The 17,174-nt window shown below is 47.6% G+C and overlaps 1 protein-coding gene across 4 annotated transcripts in view; it reads right to left on the minus strand.

Moving 5' to 3' along the window:
• Positions 1-2,310: 2,310 nt before the first annotated feature.
• Positions 2,311-17,174, minus strand: part of GNPAT (glyceronephosphate O-acyltransferase) — a 36,333-nt gene continuing 21,469 nt past the window's right edge. For all 4 annotated transcript variants that reach the window (XM_059170474.1, XM_059170473.1, XM_059170472.1 and 1 more), the window contains 12 exons: positions 14,955-15,082; positions 14,630-14,705; positions 14,242-14,393; positions 13,991-14,121; positions 12,134-12,357; positions 9,072-9,314; positions 7,600-7,679; positions 6,603-6,743; positions 5,422-5,518; positions 5,252-5,345; positions 4,006-4,067; positions 2,311-2,677 (listed from right to left, as the gene is read on the minus strand). In XM_059170474.1, coding sequence (XP_059026457.1) covers positions 2,634-2,677; positions 4,006-4,067; positions 5,252-5,345; positions 5,422-5,518; positions 6,603-6,743; positions 7,600-7,679; positions 9,072-9,314; positions 12,134-12,357; positions 13,991-14,121; positions 14,242-14,393; positions 14,630-14,705; positions 14,955-15,082 — 1,472 coding nt within the window. In that variant the 3' untranslated portion in view covers positions 2,311-2,633. The remainder of the gene's footprint in view (positions 2,678-4,005; positions 4,068-5,251; positions 5,346-5,421; positions 5,519-6,602; positions 6,744-7,599; positions 7,680-9,071; positions 9,315-12,133; positions 12,358-13,990; positions 14,122-14,241; positions 14,394-14,629; positions 14,706-14,954; positions 15,083-17,174) is intronic.

The following is a 17,174-nucleotide window of genomic DNA, read 5'->3' on the forward strand; positions in this document are numbered from 1 at the left end:
GGACCTTGCATTTTCAGCTGCTTCATAATATTGTGTTTGGTGAGGAGACTTTCTTGGAAAGCCACATGCTATGGGTCTTTTTTCTTTTCTTTTCTTTTTGAAGATTTTATTTATTTGACAGACAGATCACAAGCAGGCAGAGAAGCAGGCAGAGAGAAGAGGAAGCAGGCTCCCCGCTGAGCAGAGAGCCCGATGCAGGGCTCCATCCCAGGACCCTGGGATCATGACCTGAGCCAAAGGCAGAGACTTAACCCACTGAGCCACCCAGGTGCCCTGCCGTGGGTCTTTTTATTTCTTTCAAAGCAGTGGTAGCTTCACAATCTGTAGACCGGTGGGAGCAGAAGAGCTGAGGGACAGCATATGGCTTAGAACTATGGCTGGGTACGGGTGTGTGTGTGGGGTAGGGCCCGGGATATGTGCTTTGAAAGTACATTAGCATAGGACACCTGCTACCCTCTAAGATGTTAGGTTTCCTTAAGTTGCTTGAGAGGGTCGGAAGAGACAGAGGTCTGTCTCTCACAGCAACCGAGGCCACCTTTGGTTTTGGTCACACCCCGTCTTCCTGCCCCTCCACTACCTTCTTAGCTGCTGGCCAGGAGCAAGCTGACAGGGGCTGGCTCCCGGAGCTCCAGGATTTGCCACCCAGACCTGAAATGTGTTTAGTGTAAACAAGTCATCTTACCCCGCCTTCAGACCTTAGATGCACAGTATGACTGTCACGGAGAAAACCAAATAACCAAAGCTGAGTGAATGGGGATTCAGTCTAAGGTGCACTTGGTCAACAACGACCCGCCCGGCTCCCAGGCTCTCAGCTGTCTGGACTCACACTCTCAACGTGGGCGGCAGCAGCTGGGTGCCATGAAATCCGTCGAGCTGGCGTGCCATGAAATCCTTTGCCAGGGAACATTGTTTAATTGCCGCCTTAGTATCAACACACATGAATCTCCGACTTCCCAAACAAGCAGAGTGACACAGAGGACATCCCTGATGCTGGTGCACAGACTGGCCTGGAGGCTTTCCACAATCTGTGTGGGCAGCAGAGACAGCCTGGCCTTTGCAAAACCAGTGCCCATTCCAGGGCTCTGGACACTGCCAGCCCCAGCGCCACATGCCAAAACTCTGCAACGTTTTCCGAAGCACTTATATTCCCGTTCCGATGTTTTACGAGTCCCTAAGCCCTCATCTGTGTTGACCCTGTTGCTATGGACTGACTTGTGGCCCCCCAAATTCTGATCTTGGAGCCCTAACCACCCCGCCCCCACATCACTGCGGAGATGGAGCCTCTGGGGAGTAGCTGGGACTGTGCCGAGTAGTGAGGCCGGTGGCGCCATGGGGGCACGAGCAAGGTGGGGCCTCCCGTGAGCCCAGAGAGAGGCCTGAGAGGGAATCCCACCTTGCTGGCACCTTGATCTTGGGACTTGTAGCCCTGGACACTGGGAGGAAAAGAAATTTCTGCTGTGTAAGCCACCCTCCTCCCACCTGGTCGCTCATCATGGCAGCCCAAGCCCACTGCCACCCCTGCCTTTCCTGTGTCGGCCACGCTGCTCTTTCAGGTGCTCCAGAAGCAGCCCCGGGACACTCTGATCTCTCTTCTCTCTGCACAGCTCACCCCCGGACTCCTAATCCCACACAGGGTGGCACTGGCTCATCTCAGTGCTCGACTTCAATGTCACTCCCAGAGGTGGCTGTCACAGCGTTTGGTATTCACCCATCTTATTTCAAATTTTTCCAAATTTTTTTTAAAGTTTACTTTTTATTAAAGATTATTTGAGAGAGCAAGCGAGTGAGCACAAGCAGGGGGATGGGCAGAGGAGAAGGACAAGCAGACTCCCCACTGAGCAGGGAGCCCGATGTGGGGCTCTATCCCAGGACTCTGGGATCATGACCTGAGCCAGAGGCAGATGCTTAACGACTGAGCCACTCAGGCGCCCGACAGTTTAAGTAATCTCTGCACCCAACATCAGGCTTGAATTCACGACAGCAAGAGCAAGAGTCACACGCTCTACTGAGCCAGCCAGCCAGCCCCCCACCCAATTCTTAGGCCCATTTTTTCCCCTTAAGCCTATTCCTGCTACATCACCAACTTCTCTTTGTCGCACGTACTTCCTCTGAAGCACTTTTAGTGATGAGGCCCTTGGGTGGCAAACTTTTACGGAAGCTAGCGAAGTGATTACACAGTTCTGCCCAACCTGGACCGGACTGAGGCCTCTGCATGGAAGGGCAGCCACGAGAGACGGAGCTGTGCCCTTCCCGGTGGTTTGCTCCTGACAGCCGCGCCACCAGTGTCCATGTCACAGTGTAATTCACAAGTCAGCACAACAAGTTTAATACACGTGATGGTAAGATAAAAACTGTTAGTGAAATAGGACTGGGATTTGTTTTTCCAAACATATTTCCAAAGGCTATTTTATTTTAAAACACACACAGAGTTGGACATGAAAGCCTTTTTAAGTGTCGTGGAGAGCATTACACGGACTGCCCTTCTACCGGTCACCTCTTCCTCTCCGCTGAGCCCGAGGATGTCCTAAGAAGCATGAGCAGATGGCTCTCTTCCTTCATGTCCCTGCTTGCTGGAGTGAGTCCTTGGATGACAGCAATTATGTGACCGAATTTCCTGTAACTGTTTGGCAATATTAAAGTTTTGCAGTCACTGGCTTTCCTACTGGTGTCTTACAACCTAAGGAAAAAAAAAGCCCATGAAATGACCTTGAGTTTGCCCTTCCTCACCAAGCTGTTTAAGCCTCGTGGTTTCAGAGGCTGACCGAGCAGCGAGCAGCGAGGGAGAACGGGTCCCGCCCCTCTGCGGGGGAAGCAGCAGCGGCCCCCACCCACAGGCCTACAGCCAGGAGCAGAGCCAGAATCAGAACAGTTTGCCTTCGGGACTTTTGTTCTAGTATGTTCTAGCACATTCATACCCATGTCATATCTGCCACCTGTGATTAATGAATCAGTTCTGTCATCCTCACAGAATGAGGGCTTTGGAGGTTGTTTCAAAGCTAGATGCTCCTCTCACCAAACTCAAAATCGAGTTTCAAGGGTACATATTCTCAGAATTCAGACATAATATAAACAGAAGACGGAGATTTCAACCTTCACGTTTTCTTCAACAAGAAACTAGTATTTCCATCTTCCCCACTGATGTCAACCATTTCTTTGCTTTCTACCCTTTCTCTTCAGCCATTCTGCTTTACCATTCGTTTTTCCCTCATCCCACTGGACGTCGACCTGAAGCTCTTCCATGCAGGCTTAACAAACGTACTGCATTTGGGTTAGGTACAAGAATACTACTTACAAGAATATCCATTCAAAAATGTCGTGCTTATTCAATACAGTCAGCAGATAGTATTTTTTTTCTTTCAAATACTGATACCCTCCCATTCCAAAACTACCCCATTATTCCTAAGAGAAATGTTCGCTACTTCCTCTGACCTCTTAGATCTCTTTCTTTACATCCACACTCTTGACTCTCTCTTCGTACTGCAAACAAATGACCTTGCCTTTCTGGACTGAACTACCTATTGATAAGCTGATGGTGTCTGGAGAAGAGTACGGGTTGGATTATTCTCCTAAGGATACGCTATCAGCTCCAATTCTGAGTTCAGGAAGTCTATATGCTGTGAACACTGATCCCAACCCTTTGCCAGGGAAAGAAGGGATCCAAGAGTTGAGAGGAGGAGAATAAATCCAAGGACTCAGACAAGAGGTATTTTCTCCATGTCCACCAAGACGGGATGTGAGGGTCCAGATCTCAGACCCTCATTAGTTATGGTAGATGCTGACAGTTATGTTGCAGAAGATCGACCATGTTCAGCCTGTTGTGTTTCCTCTGCACTTTCTCCTTACTTCCCTTGAGAAAAACCCAGATGATATAAATAATTCTGTTTGTATTAAAACTCTGTTGGTTCATTTTGATAAAGTATCCGGTGCCACAGTCTACTTTCTCGTCTTACTGGATGGTGATAAATACAAGTGAAAACCCACCATGGGTCCCTGAACTGTACTTACCGAGCATTTCTTCTAATTTTGTCAGGGCAGGTTCGTTCACATTAAATACACTGTCACTATTTCTGGGGAAAAAGGCAAAAAGCTCTTATTACATAAACTTGGGTGGGGGAAGTCGACATTCATTATTATCTTATATAGTAAGACTTCTTTTCTTAATATTTTATTTATTTGACAGAGACACAGAGAGAGAAGATAAACGGGGAGTGACAGGCAGAAGGAGAAGCAGGCTCCCTGCTGAGCAAGAGGCCCGATGCGGGGCTTGATCCCAGGCCTCGGGACCATGACCTGAGCCAAAGGCAGACACTTAACTGACTGAGCCACCCAGGCGTACCAAGACTACTTTTCAAGTTTATTATTTTTATTTATTTTTTTAAAATCTCTACATCCCGGGACGCCTGGGTGGCTCAGTTGGTTAAGCAGCTGCCTTCGGCTCGGGTCATGATCCCAGCGTCCTGGGATCGAGTCCCACATGGGGCTCCTTGCTCAGCAGGGAGCCTGCTTCTCCCTCTGCCTCTGCCTGCCATTCTGTCTGCCTGTGCTCACTCTCTCCCCCTCTCTCTCTCTGATAAATAAATTAAAAAAAAAAATTAAAAAAAAATTAAAAAATCTCTACATCCCATGTCGGGGTCTAACTCATGACTCCAAGATCAAGAATCATAGGTTCTACCAACTGAGCCAGCCAGGTTCTCCAAGACTACTTCTCGAAGGCCAAGTCTTTCAGTAGCCAACAATCCTGTCGCTCCTGCCCTACTCGCTGGCTTCACGCTTCATCCCCCTGATGACAGGAGAGATATACTACGAGATTCTCCCCGCGAAGCTGGGTCACTCTTCAATTCCTTCACTCAGAGAGGAAACGGCGAACTATCTGCACACACAGGTGTGTCTTTATGTACTATACATGCATGTTTGTGTGCGTATATAAGTGTGCGCGCACACACACACACACAAACACACACACTCTTTCTCTCTCTCTCTACTACACTCCCCAAAAATCTCTCTTATATAGTTCATCTATACATTTCAATAGTAGGTCAAGGCCAAAATGCTGGCCTAGAATACTTTGTCTTTGCTTCAATACTGTCTTCATTCATAACCACATAAAACTTGCACAGTAACCCATACTGACATAACTCATCGGGAGGCAGGGGAGGGAAGCAGGATATCCTGTTTCAAGGACTTGCTCTGCATTCTGTGCTCAGCGGCCGTTAGCCACCACCGTTCACCCGGTCCCGTATGCAGTACTTACACTTTCTTCTTCTCTACCACACCTAGCCTCACAAAAGCTGCTAAGGCATTTTTCTGCACGTCGCAGGACAAGACATCGTAACACTGCGAGGCACCTGCGAGGGAGAAAGAGTCAGTGGACCCTTTTGTTCCCCACTGCAAGAAGTCGCCACGCACGGTAGTGTGACTAACCTTGATCCAGAAGCTGACCTGCGAACTTTCGGACTCCAGCCAAGTACTGTTTCTCAGTGAAGTAGTCTTCTTCATTCAGGAGGTATTTGCAAATTATCTGATTTTAACAGAAAGGGTGAGGGGAAATGAAAGAGGAAAAGGCAGCCAAACACCCTGCACTGGCGACGGCCGTGCCGTGGCCCCCATGATAGAAAGCTATGTCGTGTGGGAGCAGAATAAAGGCTCTCTAATGCTGGAGCACAGAGAAGCTACAGAATTCTTAGGAGGTCGCCCTGGAGCTGGTATCACTGCTTATAGTTGGAAAACAAAGAGCGTGAACTTGTACTGACATTGTTTAAAATACACTTCCTCACTTGAATGGTTGTGAGTTGAGTGAATTACCATCAGCTGAACAGGTCTTACACTGCTTAGGAAGAAAGTGGCCAGATTCTGTGTAACTGCTTTTTCCCTAAAAACACCTAAGAGCCTGTTGGGCCCCCAGATGCGTGAAGACTTACACCGCAGAAAGTGCTTACGGGTAGAAGGAGCATCTCTCAGCTGCCCGCTCAGTGCGGGACTTGGCGCAGGGGCTCACTCGGTCAGGGGTCAGAGCACCCCCTGCCAGAATGTCGGTCCCGGGGGCCACTGACCAGTGCTGAGCGCTCAGAGCTCAGAGCCAGGGTCGGCTTCTGGTGAATACACACAGCCCCTGTGAGGGGCTCTGCTGCAAACTCCCCTTGCCCTTGGAATCCTGGCACCATTCCTGCCCGGCATCTCTACCCTCCCCCTCTATTTAACCACTCCTTAGAGCTCTGACAAGCTCTTCTGGGCACTTGCACTTGAACCTTGACTTCCCTTTCCATTAGCCTTTAGTGATACAATCGCTGACATGATGAATCATTCCAGTCTTGCACTGACTGAGTGCCTGCAATATAGCAAGCATCGAGCTATGAGAAAAGCCTCGAAGGGACAGTATGATGGCACTCGGGTCTAGGTGTGGTTCTGGGCATCCTGGGGTCTGTAAGGGACTCCTTTAGGGGAGCAAGGTCTCCACCTGAGAGGTGACTCTTCCAACCTGCTGAGCAATCTCTAGTTCCACCATTCACCTGGGGAAAGCACTTGCCCTCCGTACCACAGGGTGGGAGGTCTTAGTTATACTGGATACGGGGGAATGAAGGAGAACTTGCAAAGGAGATACATACCTGATAACATTCCACAAAAGGTTTAAAGAGACCTATTAAAAATTCTAGCACAGTATTTCCTTTCTCTGTAACTAGGATGTCTCTTGTCATCACTTGTATCGTCTCATTTTTACAGAGGAGGTAACAGCCTTCTTCAAAGTCCTAGGAAGGGAAGGGAGAAGACAGGGAGCATCGACTAATTTAGGTTAACAGGAACTCTGCTGGTCTCAGTAAACACAGCCATGGGTCTTCAGAACTAGAGAACACCAGCTAATTCCACAACCCATCCAAAAGGTTCTGCTTATTAGATAGCAGCCAGAGAAGCATGTGTTCGAACACTCAAAATGTTGAACCCCAAACACAGCAAACACACAAGAGATTTAGGAGCCTTAGAAACCATGACCTGGGTGATGGCTTTTTCTCACTTTGCACAGCCACATTCCTTAAATTTAAATAGAGCATGTAACTGGTCCTAAAAATATGTGGAATTATGCTTATGCTCAAAAAACTGCTGACTTCGTTCTCAACGGAGTAAAACCTGGGCTCCTCGGCACAGTGTACAGAAACCTGACCACCTTCTGTCTATCCTGGTATATCCCCTGCCCTAGCACACCTGAAGTCGAGCTCTGAGGGTCCAATCCCTCACGAGCTGTCTATATTGTCAGGCAAGACCACTGCTCTCTAATCTCAAAGCAAAGGGCCCCATACATTGCAACAAGTTGTTAACAGGAAAATGTGTACTGGCTGATAAATTTTTTAACCAAACAGTGTGGACTTACAGTGGCTACACTCAAGGTTTAAGGTTTAAGATTTTCTTTTCACCAAATAATCCCTACGTTACTGATTAACCTTGACCAAGAATCAAAACAGAGCTCATGAAATGTGAGTTTCCAAGAGTTTTGTTATTTCTGCTGCATACAGCCTTGGGGAAAGGGAAGTCGCACGTGTGAATCCAAGCCTACCACTTCTAGAACTCACACTGTGAACACACTCGTGCTCTTTGGCTGTAAAGATTTACCTTTAGTGTGTTTCCTGGAAGGAAGATGAACTCATCTGAAAAAACACTGAGCAGGAAGTGAAAGCAACTGTAGACATCCTCTGGAAATAAATAAATTACATCCAATTACAATGCTGGTTTTAAACTTTCAGGAAGTACCAAGAAGTATGCAATTCTCCAAAGTGCAGCACTCCAAAGGTATATTATTCAATGCCAAGGACGAGAATGCAGGCCCCCAAAGGAAGTTATAGAGCCAATCCAAATTTTACCTACAGAGCGCACTATAGTGTAGCAGTACCAAGAGCTAGACCTGAGTCACAGCCAGGCCTCTACCCAGTCAGTGTGCTGATGTGTGAGAGGCTACATTTCTCAGAAGCTAGGGTGCTTCACGTTCCCCTGCCCATGGCTCCCGAGTAGAGAAGGAAAGGAATGAATTACTTCGATTCCTTCTCTAGTCCTTTTTCCTGTTGTCTTTCCCGTATCTTTAGCACTAGAATACACCAGCACACAACAGAAAATACTGTTTCATTCTCCAGAAACATAGGTCTCCCTGCCCATTAGTTAATGAAGAACAGAGGTTTCTTCGTCTTTCTGACACATGCTATGAACACTCTCATTAGAAGAGTATGTAGACATCTGGACACGAAGTGCTGTCTCCATGTTCAGGGTGGTCCCAACACTCTAGAAGACCACGCAGGTACCATCCCCGCAGCTGTGAACAAACTCCGATGTAAGAAACCTCAGAACTAAGACCAAGATTTAAGTTTTCTGTGTCTTGAACTAAGCTGACTTCTCTGGCCCGTTTCCTCATTCACGAATGAGGGTATGGACACAGGACCTCAGGTTCCTTCCGAGGCTAAAGGTCAAAGTCTGACTCTTCCTTAGAATGATCTATGGAGCGTTGAAAAACAAAAATGAGAACATCAGCATCTGACCCCACCCTGGACCAATCGAAAGGTGCGGCTCACCCTCCAGGAACTCCAGGGGAGCCTGGGTAGAACACCCTGGACCTTGACGAGAGGTTCCTGGGAACAAAAGGGTGTGATTCATGGTTCCGCTCCTCAGTGCCACTAGAGCCCGCCTGCGTATCCACACAGCACTCCTGCACTGCTCGACTGTTTCCCCACTCCCCCACCCCCCACCTTCTGTCAGATAAGGGAGAAAGGGCCTCAGGCCAGGAGAGGGAGAGCTGTGCTCTAATCTCACAGCCAGGCTCGGGGAATTACATAACTTGCTAAGCCTCACTTTCCATATTTATAAAAGGAGAGGTCTGGGTTAATTTCTTCCGTCCCTTTTCATTCCCAAATTTGAAGCAGAGGGCCATGTACTGGGGGCACAAACCTAACTGCTTCTGAGTGTACAGGCCCCACTTTTGCTGCTGTCTGGGGTGCACACATGTGGCTGAGCACTGTAAGGCTTCAAATGTTGCTCCCTAGGTGGAACTGGAAGGCCAGGTCTCTTCCAAAGTTCAAGACCACTTTCCCATGAGTTACCTTTCCGGAACCCCGGGGTCATCTGCAGTGCCAGAGCTACTAAGGAAGGGCGGACGAAAATGTTGAGCAACTGGTTCCTGTAGGCCGAGCACATGAGGAGGGTGATATGCTGGAAAATAAGTCCATCGACCACTTCGGAGTCTCCAGAGTCCATATTCAGAACCACCTGGTCTTTGACGAGGCTAGCGATGTTGGAGTGCAGGAGAATGTTGGACTGGATAACTTCCTCAGCAGGCTCATTATCTACACACAGAGACAAGGCATTCAGGCAGGCGGCGGAGACAGGACGGGCCTCTGCTGGGTGTCCAGCAATGCTAGTGGCCTGGCACATTCACTTTCCAGTGCCAGGTTCGAGCTCTGGACTCTACCAATCGAAGTAATGAGACCCCATTTTTTTCCCTGGTTTTTTGTTTATTTATTTATTTTTTAAGTAATCTCTGTGCCCAATGTGGGGCTCAAACTGATGACCCTGAGCTCAAGAGTCACAAGTTCTTCCAACGGAGCCAGCCGGGCACCCTGTGAAAGAGACTATGAAAGTACTGTAACTCTCTCTCTAAAGACATTTAACACGCCTTCTTATCTACTCCCAATCTGTCCAATCTTCTGAAATACATATCGATCCCCACTCTGAAAACCAACACTTCCGCAGGAACCAAGTGTGTCCCAAGGACTGTAAAAGCAAGTTACAGGACAAGAAAATCACATACCAGAAGGTTCACGCTTAGAATGTGCTTCATTCGCTCACACACACACTCCCTGCTTAGACCAATTAATTCCAAGACTGCAAGAATATCGCTTTGCAACTTTGCTGGTGAACCAAAGAGCAACCCAAGAGGCACTCCCCTAGCACAGGCCTCCCTGGTGAGATCTTCTGGTTTTCCCACATCTGAGAAAATGAAACACGGGGCCCGTTCAGATCCTGGTAACTCACTCCACTGACACTTCACTAGCCTGGAGATAGCCAAGGAGTTAGAACTACCAAAGTACAAGGAGACATGGTGACAGTCAGCCTTCTTGGCAAGGGAGATCATTTTCCTGTTACCCTGGGCCACACAGCAGGCTGCCAGGCTACGTAACCATAGGGACCGCTCCAGTTGGCCAACGAGGTCGACCGAGGGGTGTGGCTTTCCTTCTGAGCTCCACCACACCGTTCTGGGCTCACGGGCCTTGGGCCAGCATGTTCGAGGTTATGATACAACCTATGATACTGTTATACACATCACAGAGCATGGAACAGTATGCCAGGACAATAGGATACAGCAAAGAGCTCCAGCCATGAGATCGCAGGGGAGATGAGTGGAGTAAGAAGAAAAAAGGAACTGAATTAGGAAATGTGCCGAATCACTCTCCATGACGGCTACTTAATACCCACATGGTAGCTGGATTACTTTAGCTGCTCAACAGAGACTCTCAGCCATGGACTGGCTGCGCATCGACCCCACCTTGCAAGAGCAAAGTACTTGGAAGGAGGCGTTTGTGCTCTCGCAGGCTCCCGGGCCGGCAGGAGTCAGCACTTTACCAGTTCTTTTCCAGGATCTCCCACCTGAATCACACTCCTAGGAGACCATGAAAATACTGGGACACGTGTCTGACTCATCTTCATTTCCTCATTAGTGACCACCGTCCAGTTTTATGTCCCTTCTGTGAGCAGTTCCGCCTACATATCTGGTAGCTCGTCCCTGGCTCTGCCGCAGCTGGGTCAGGCTCCGGTCCTTCTCACCATGGCCGAGCAGCCTCCCGTCCCCACCCCCAACACCGTGGCCCACCTTTTAAGCTGACATGGGCTGTTTGCTATAGCTGTTTTCAGTCATGCTTCCCTGCTTAAAATTTGCTCCTGTGTGAGCAATCCTTCACCCACTCGTCTTCCTGAACGGCTCCCACTTTTCCATCAAGGTGAAACCTGACATCAAAAGTCACTTCTATGAAACCTTCCCAGAGCGGGGACCCTTCCCTACAGAGTATTCTCAGCAACTGTCTGTGGTCTGTCCATAGTTTTTTTTTTTTTTTTTTTTTAATATTTTCTTATTTATTAGAGAGAAAAAGAGTACACATGAATACGGGGAGCAGCAGAGGGAGAGGGACAAGAAGACTTCTTGATAAACAGGGAGCCTGACCTGAGGCTCGATCCCAGGTCCCTGAGATCACGACCTGAGCCAAAGGCAGACGCTTAACCAACTGAGCCACCCAGGTGCCCAGATCCATAGCTCTCTCTGTTTACTTCACTGGACCTTGTCTCTAGGTCACCCAGCCCTGACTTCCACAAGCCAGGAGAACCTCACAGAGGCTGCAGCTTGTCCCCTTTGTATCCCTGGCCATTCCCAGCACCGACCAGACTCAAGAGGTTTAATGACTGAACAGCAGGGAGCTGCGTATAAATGGATCCCACTTCCGATGGCGGTCTCTGCAATTTTAACCCAGAGAGATTGAAAATGGGACTAAAGCTAACACTTGTCATATAACATCCCAAACTTCCAGCATAGTATTTATAACTCTAATGAGGCTTTTACAAAGCTATTTTTTTCAGAGAATTGTATAAAGTTCTATACGACTGGCCCTTTAGTCCTTAGGACGCAGTGAGGCAAATGGGTTGCGAATACAAGAAGGTTTAAAAGGAGGGCGTAGCACCCCGGTCGTGGCAAGCACCGAGTCGTTCACAGAACTGTCACACCAGCGCTGCACACCAGAAACAAGTGGGACGTGCTATGCCGTGTTTCGGTAACAAAAATTTAGAAAAAATGAAAATAAAGAGGTGGCATGGAGGGAGGAATGTGTGGAGAACGAGAAGATCCACTTACTCTCCGGGCTGCTGGGTGCCGAGGAGACAGTGTTCTCCCTCTCCAGGTACTGAGTCTCCAGGAGGACATGGCATGTGAACTAATATTCATTCTCGAGGGATCACTGTGCTGCACAATGTTCCAGAGTGATACAGACAAGTAAAGTTTTCTTTCTCTTGGAGCAAAGCTTTGCTCCGTGTCCCATATAGGCTTTTTCATGCCTGGGCAAGGATTCTTCTAGAGTAGGAAACAAAAAGCACTCTCAGGACATGCACCCCACATACGTACCAGGCCAAGAGAGAAAGCCCCCGAAGGCCTGGGTTAAGCCTTTGAGCCATAAAGTCTTCTCCACCAGGGCGTCGAAGTCCATGGCTGGCCGGTTCTGGAGTAGAACGGCGGCCGTTAGGGCCCAGGGGCTCAGGACCAGGTTCTGGATCTGCAGCAGCTGCATCTTATAGGCCACTTCTGTGACGAAGGCGTGCACGTCCTCCGGCTGCTTCTGAGGAATATACCTACGAGAACAGCAAAGACCGAGTCACCGCTCTGCGGTGTGAGTGGCGGGGGGTGGGGGGCGCGGAGACAGACCCTTGGGAAGGCTTCTCCGAATTCTCTCAGGTCACAATGCGAGACTACACCCTGACTTCACTACAGTGTAGCCTGCCCAACGGGACAGAGTCCTATTCTTTTGGGTTCCAGGCAAAAAAACCAAACAAACCCACAAAAACCACAACTGCTGCTGCTGCTGTATAAATGGATCCATCAATTCCCTTGTGAGAACGGAGGCCTCCGCCAGTAGACTGAACGACAGGGTCCCTGGAATCCTCTGTGCTCTGAACACCTGTCTCCCAGAACACGCGTGCCAGGGAACATGTGACCAGTCATGTCTGTGCTGCACAGGCCATCCAGTTTGCCTGGCAGCCGCCCTACCCTTCTAAAAAGCACAAGGTCGCCTGCCACGTACTGCCACCATCCTCGCCTGACAGATTCTTCAGGCCTGTGTCAGCAACCTTGGAATCAGACGCTCTCCGGAGCCTGTGCAGAGCGGGATGAAGCAGGAATAGGTACAGGACCTAAAGCAGCCCCACAATAAGGTGGCTTCACGTGAAATCTAGGACCAATGAGGGCGCCCGGTCCTAGAGAACACCTGGCGGACCCAATCTGAGAGCTCGAGAGGGAAAGCTAACATCCGCTTCAGAGCGGAGGAAGCTGCTAGTGACGTACGCCAGTGGCCACGGGCCCCCGGCATGACAGATAAACGATGAGTGATGCTGTCGTCACAGTCAGCCTGGCTGAGCAGAGGGATTCTGTCTCCCTTACTTCCCCAGGTGTGCTTCTCCAGGTTAAGAAAACCCAGGTGTATATCTGTACCTGCAGCCTGAAAGGCCTAACACATATCTGTGCCCACGAACCTACAACCTTCTGGGGGCCCCTGGGTGGCCCAGTTGGTTAAGCATCTGACTCCTGGTTTCAGCTCAGGTCACGAGCCTGTGTCAGGCTCTGTGCTCAGTGCAGAGTCTGCTTATCCCTCTCCCTTTGCTCTCCTCCCCCACCTTCCCACTACCCCCCCCCCCCAAATAAATAAATAAAATCTTAACAAAACAAAACAAAACTGTAACCTTGAGGGTAGGGAGTCACCCTCATTCGTTATCATGTAATCCCTTCTAGGATCAAAAATAATACTTACCATATACTTTGGATGACCTACTAGTAGTGCTCAGCCACTGCCCTGCCCACAGAATGGGCAGGGTACTAAGTGGCGGAGTATAGTATAGGCAGGAGGGTACCGGTTCTCCTGAGAAGAACAAGCAGCACCGTCTGACTTTGGGTATTCGACATATATATCCTGCGGCTGGCTGTATAATTGGCAAATACAATTCTTTTCTTAAAAATTTTTTTTTACCTGTTATGTAATTCTCCATACCCAGTGTGGGGCTCAGACTCACAACCCCAAGATCAAGAGTCACAAGCTCCACCCGCCAAGTGGCCGGGCGCCCCGCAAACATAGTTCTTTAACTGGAGCTTCCCTGCTATGTGATCTCAGATAACCAGGTTCAGTCCTAGGAGGGGTCAACTCAAGAAGCCCAACCACACTTCCAGATGCTCATTCTTATTTCTACATCAGTTATGAAAACACAGGTCTTGCACCTTGGAACCAAATTATATGGGCTCCGACTCATCCTCCCAGCTGCCAGAGATCGAAGTGACACCGGGTCTCCAAAGTACACATGGATATTTCCAAAATTTTCAGAGAGGATCTTCCTGGCTTTCAACAATCCCTAATAGTATCAAAACAGAGGGAATGGAACAAAGAAGAGTAAGTTCAGAAAGGAGCTGGTGTACAAACTAGCATTTTCTCTAAATTCAAGGAAAATCAAGTTTGGTTTTCCTTTACGTACAGTTGTAGATTCTTTTGGTTTTGGAACCCCTAGAAGCTCGTACACGTAAAGAGTTTCTTCCAATACTTTATCATAACTGATGCTGACTGGAACAAGGTAGGTATCAAAAACTTCCCTTTTAAAAAATGGTTCCATCACAATATTCAGAAGACCTGTCAACAGGGAGAAATGGTTTTCTGTATGTAGTGAAATGTGGAGGAATGAGGGTCCGTAAATAGGAAGTATACATTATATCCAGCCCATACATAGAAACAGTTACAACTTAAAGAAACAGTTACACTTATAAAGAAAAAAATGATCTTGCCATAAAAAAAGTGTCCAGCCATATTTAGCAGCTATGATGACCCCACACCTGGACGTATATTCTTTCGATCTCAAAAGGACCTACCAAATTTTGGAGTCAATGTCTTGGCAGAGCGACTTCTTGTCCCTTCGAGGAAAAATTCAACAGGAGCATAACCATTCTTTAAAGAGAAAACACAAACAAACAAAACAAAACACAAAACCCTTTGCCTACTCTCAAAGTGAGAAAAGGTTCTTTTGATTCCTTTCCCCAAACTGTCCCCCACCCCTAGCCTGAAATACACTGTGGGGGACAAGTAGCCAAGTGGGCCATTCAGGAGTGAAGAATTTAAGTAAGATCCTATGGCAAGCTCAAGCTTGAGTGAAAAGGAAATGTGGCTTGAAGGTACTGGGATATTATCTGCCTTTACCCGCAACATGGTTTTCACGTATTCAGAGAACACCGCCCAGTAGAGTTTATTGCCACCAAAGGTGCGCCGCATGAAGAAGGCGCCCGACATCCGCAGCAGTTCCCCGACCATCTTCATTCCCAGGAAGTCTAAACAAAACACAGAGAAGGGGTTCATCGGTATTTGCAGATCCTGAAACTTTCTATAAATACCTAAACCCACATTCTGTAAAGAAATATCAGAAGACCACACGATGATATCACTACTCATATTTCCTGAGCTGAGTATCTGTCCGAAGAAGTATCTAATAGAATCATGGGAGAGAAGGGACAGTGGGGGCAGGCCTACTGGGAGGCTACCTCATGCACCCCCACACACCTCCGTGTTTACAACCCAACCGACCTGAGACGGGGGCCACGACAGGCAACCTGACAAGCTCGGTGACGTCCCCATAATCGAGTACTTTAGCTACTGCTTCTGCTTGATGACAGAGCAGCCTGTGTCTTCCAAGCTTGACAGCTGGACAGATCAGCTCCCACCTTCCTTTTTTTTTTTTTTTTTTTAACCCTGGAGGTAAAAATATCAGCCTTCTTTTAGTGGCACAGATTAAATAAAGCAACTCTGGGATGCTTTATTCTACCATCGGTTTTAAAACCCTCCTTTTTCCCATTTTCCCTAACTTTCAAAGAACTTCCTCACATGTCTGTATGGATGAAAATGCTTTTAAAGTACTTAAGTCCCTGGCAATTTTTACCTTACTGTTGACTGCATTTATTAACCAAGGTGTATGCCTGAATCCCAACTTTCCTGGCTCCCTCCAAAGGGAGAAGATAAATAATGTTTGCATGAGCAATCCTGCTTTTAGGAATCAGTCCTCCAGAAATAAAAGTACCGATATGAGAATATACTGTAGAACTGCAACCACAGTACATCTATGCTGCTGAATGTTATAATGTTAGACATGAATTTAGGCCTTGATCTTACACTGCATGTAAAATTAACTTGAAATGGATCAAAGGCCTAAATGTAAGACCTAAAAGTATAAAATTCTTAGAAGAAAGCATAGAGGGAAAACTTCATGGTGTTAAATGTGGCAATGATTTCTTGGACAGCACACCGAAAGCACAGAGGACAAAAGACACTGACAAAGAAACTGGGCTACATCACCATGAAAAGCTTCTGTGCATCAGAGGATCCACTGACAGACTGCAGAGTCCAACTTTGGGAGAGATTCGATGGGTGAAGGGAAAAAATGTTTGCAGATCATGTATCTAATAAGGGATTCTTCTCTAGAATACATAAAGAACTCCTACAACTCAAGAACAACAATAACAGAAACAACCCAATTCAAAAATGGGTAAAGGACCTGAATAGATAACTGTTCCAAAAAAGATACAGAAATGGCCAAAAGTACATGAAAAGATGATCAACACTGCTTGTCATCAGGGAAATGTAAATCAAAATTACACTGTGTACCATGTCCTACCCATTAGGATGACTGTGATTAAAACAAAACAAGAAACAGGGACTCCTGTGTGGCTCAGTCGGTTAGGTGTCTGCCTTCGGCTCAGGTCACAATCTCAGGGTCCTGGGATTGAATCCTGCAGAGCAGGGAACCTGTTTCTCCCTCTCTGCCTGTCCCTCCCCCTGCTTGCATTCTCTCTCTCCTCTTAAAAAAAACAAAACAAAACAAAACACAAAAACCACAAGAAATTAAGTGTTGGATGCAGAGAAACTGGACCCTCGGGCACTGCATTGGTGGGATGTGAAATGGTACAGTCACTATGGAAAACAATACGGTGATCCTCAAGAAAATTAAAAATTTAAAAAAAAAAAGGAAAGAAAAAAGGAAAAGAAAATTAAAAATAAAACCAGCACATAAGCTAGCAATTCTACTTCTGGGTATATACCTAAAAGAATTTAAAGCAGAGACTCAAAGAGACATTTGCCCACCTATGTTCATAGCAGCGTTATTCATAATAGCCAAAATGTGGAAGCCACCCAAGCGTCCACGGGCAGAACAACGGATAAATAACATGTGCTCTTAAGTCCAGCCAAACAGGACTCAGCCTTTAGGAAGAAAATTCTGAAACATGGTGAAACATGAGCAGACCCTGAGTACATGCCCTGAGTGAGAGAAACCAGCCACGAAAGGACAAATCCTGTAAGTTCCACTCGTATGCGGTATCTAGAGCAGTCAAATTCCTAGGGACAGAAAGTAAAATGGTGGTGGCCAGCAGC

This window comes from Mustela lutreola, chromosome 4 (assembly GCF_030435805.1).
Source record: "Mustela lutreola isolate mMusLut2 chromosome 4, mMusLut2.pri, whole genome shotgun sequence".
Taxonomy (NCBI): Eukaryota; Metazoa; Chordata; class Mammalia; order Carnivora; family Mustelidae; genus Mustela; species Mustela lutreola.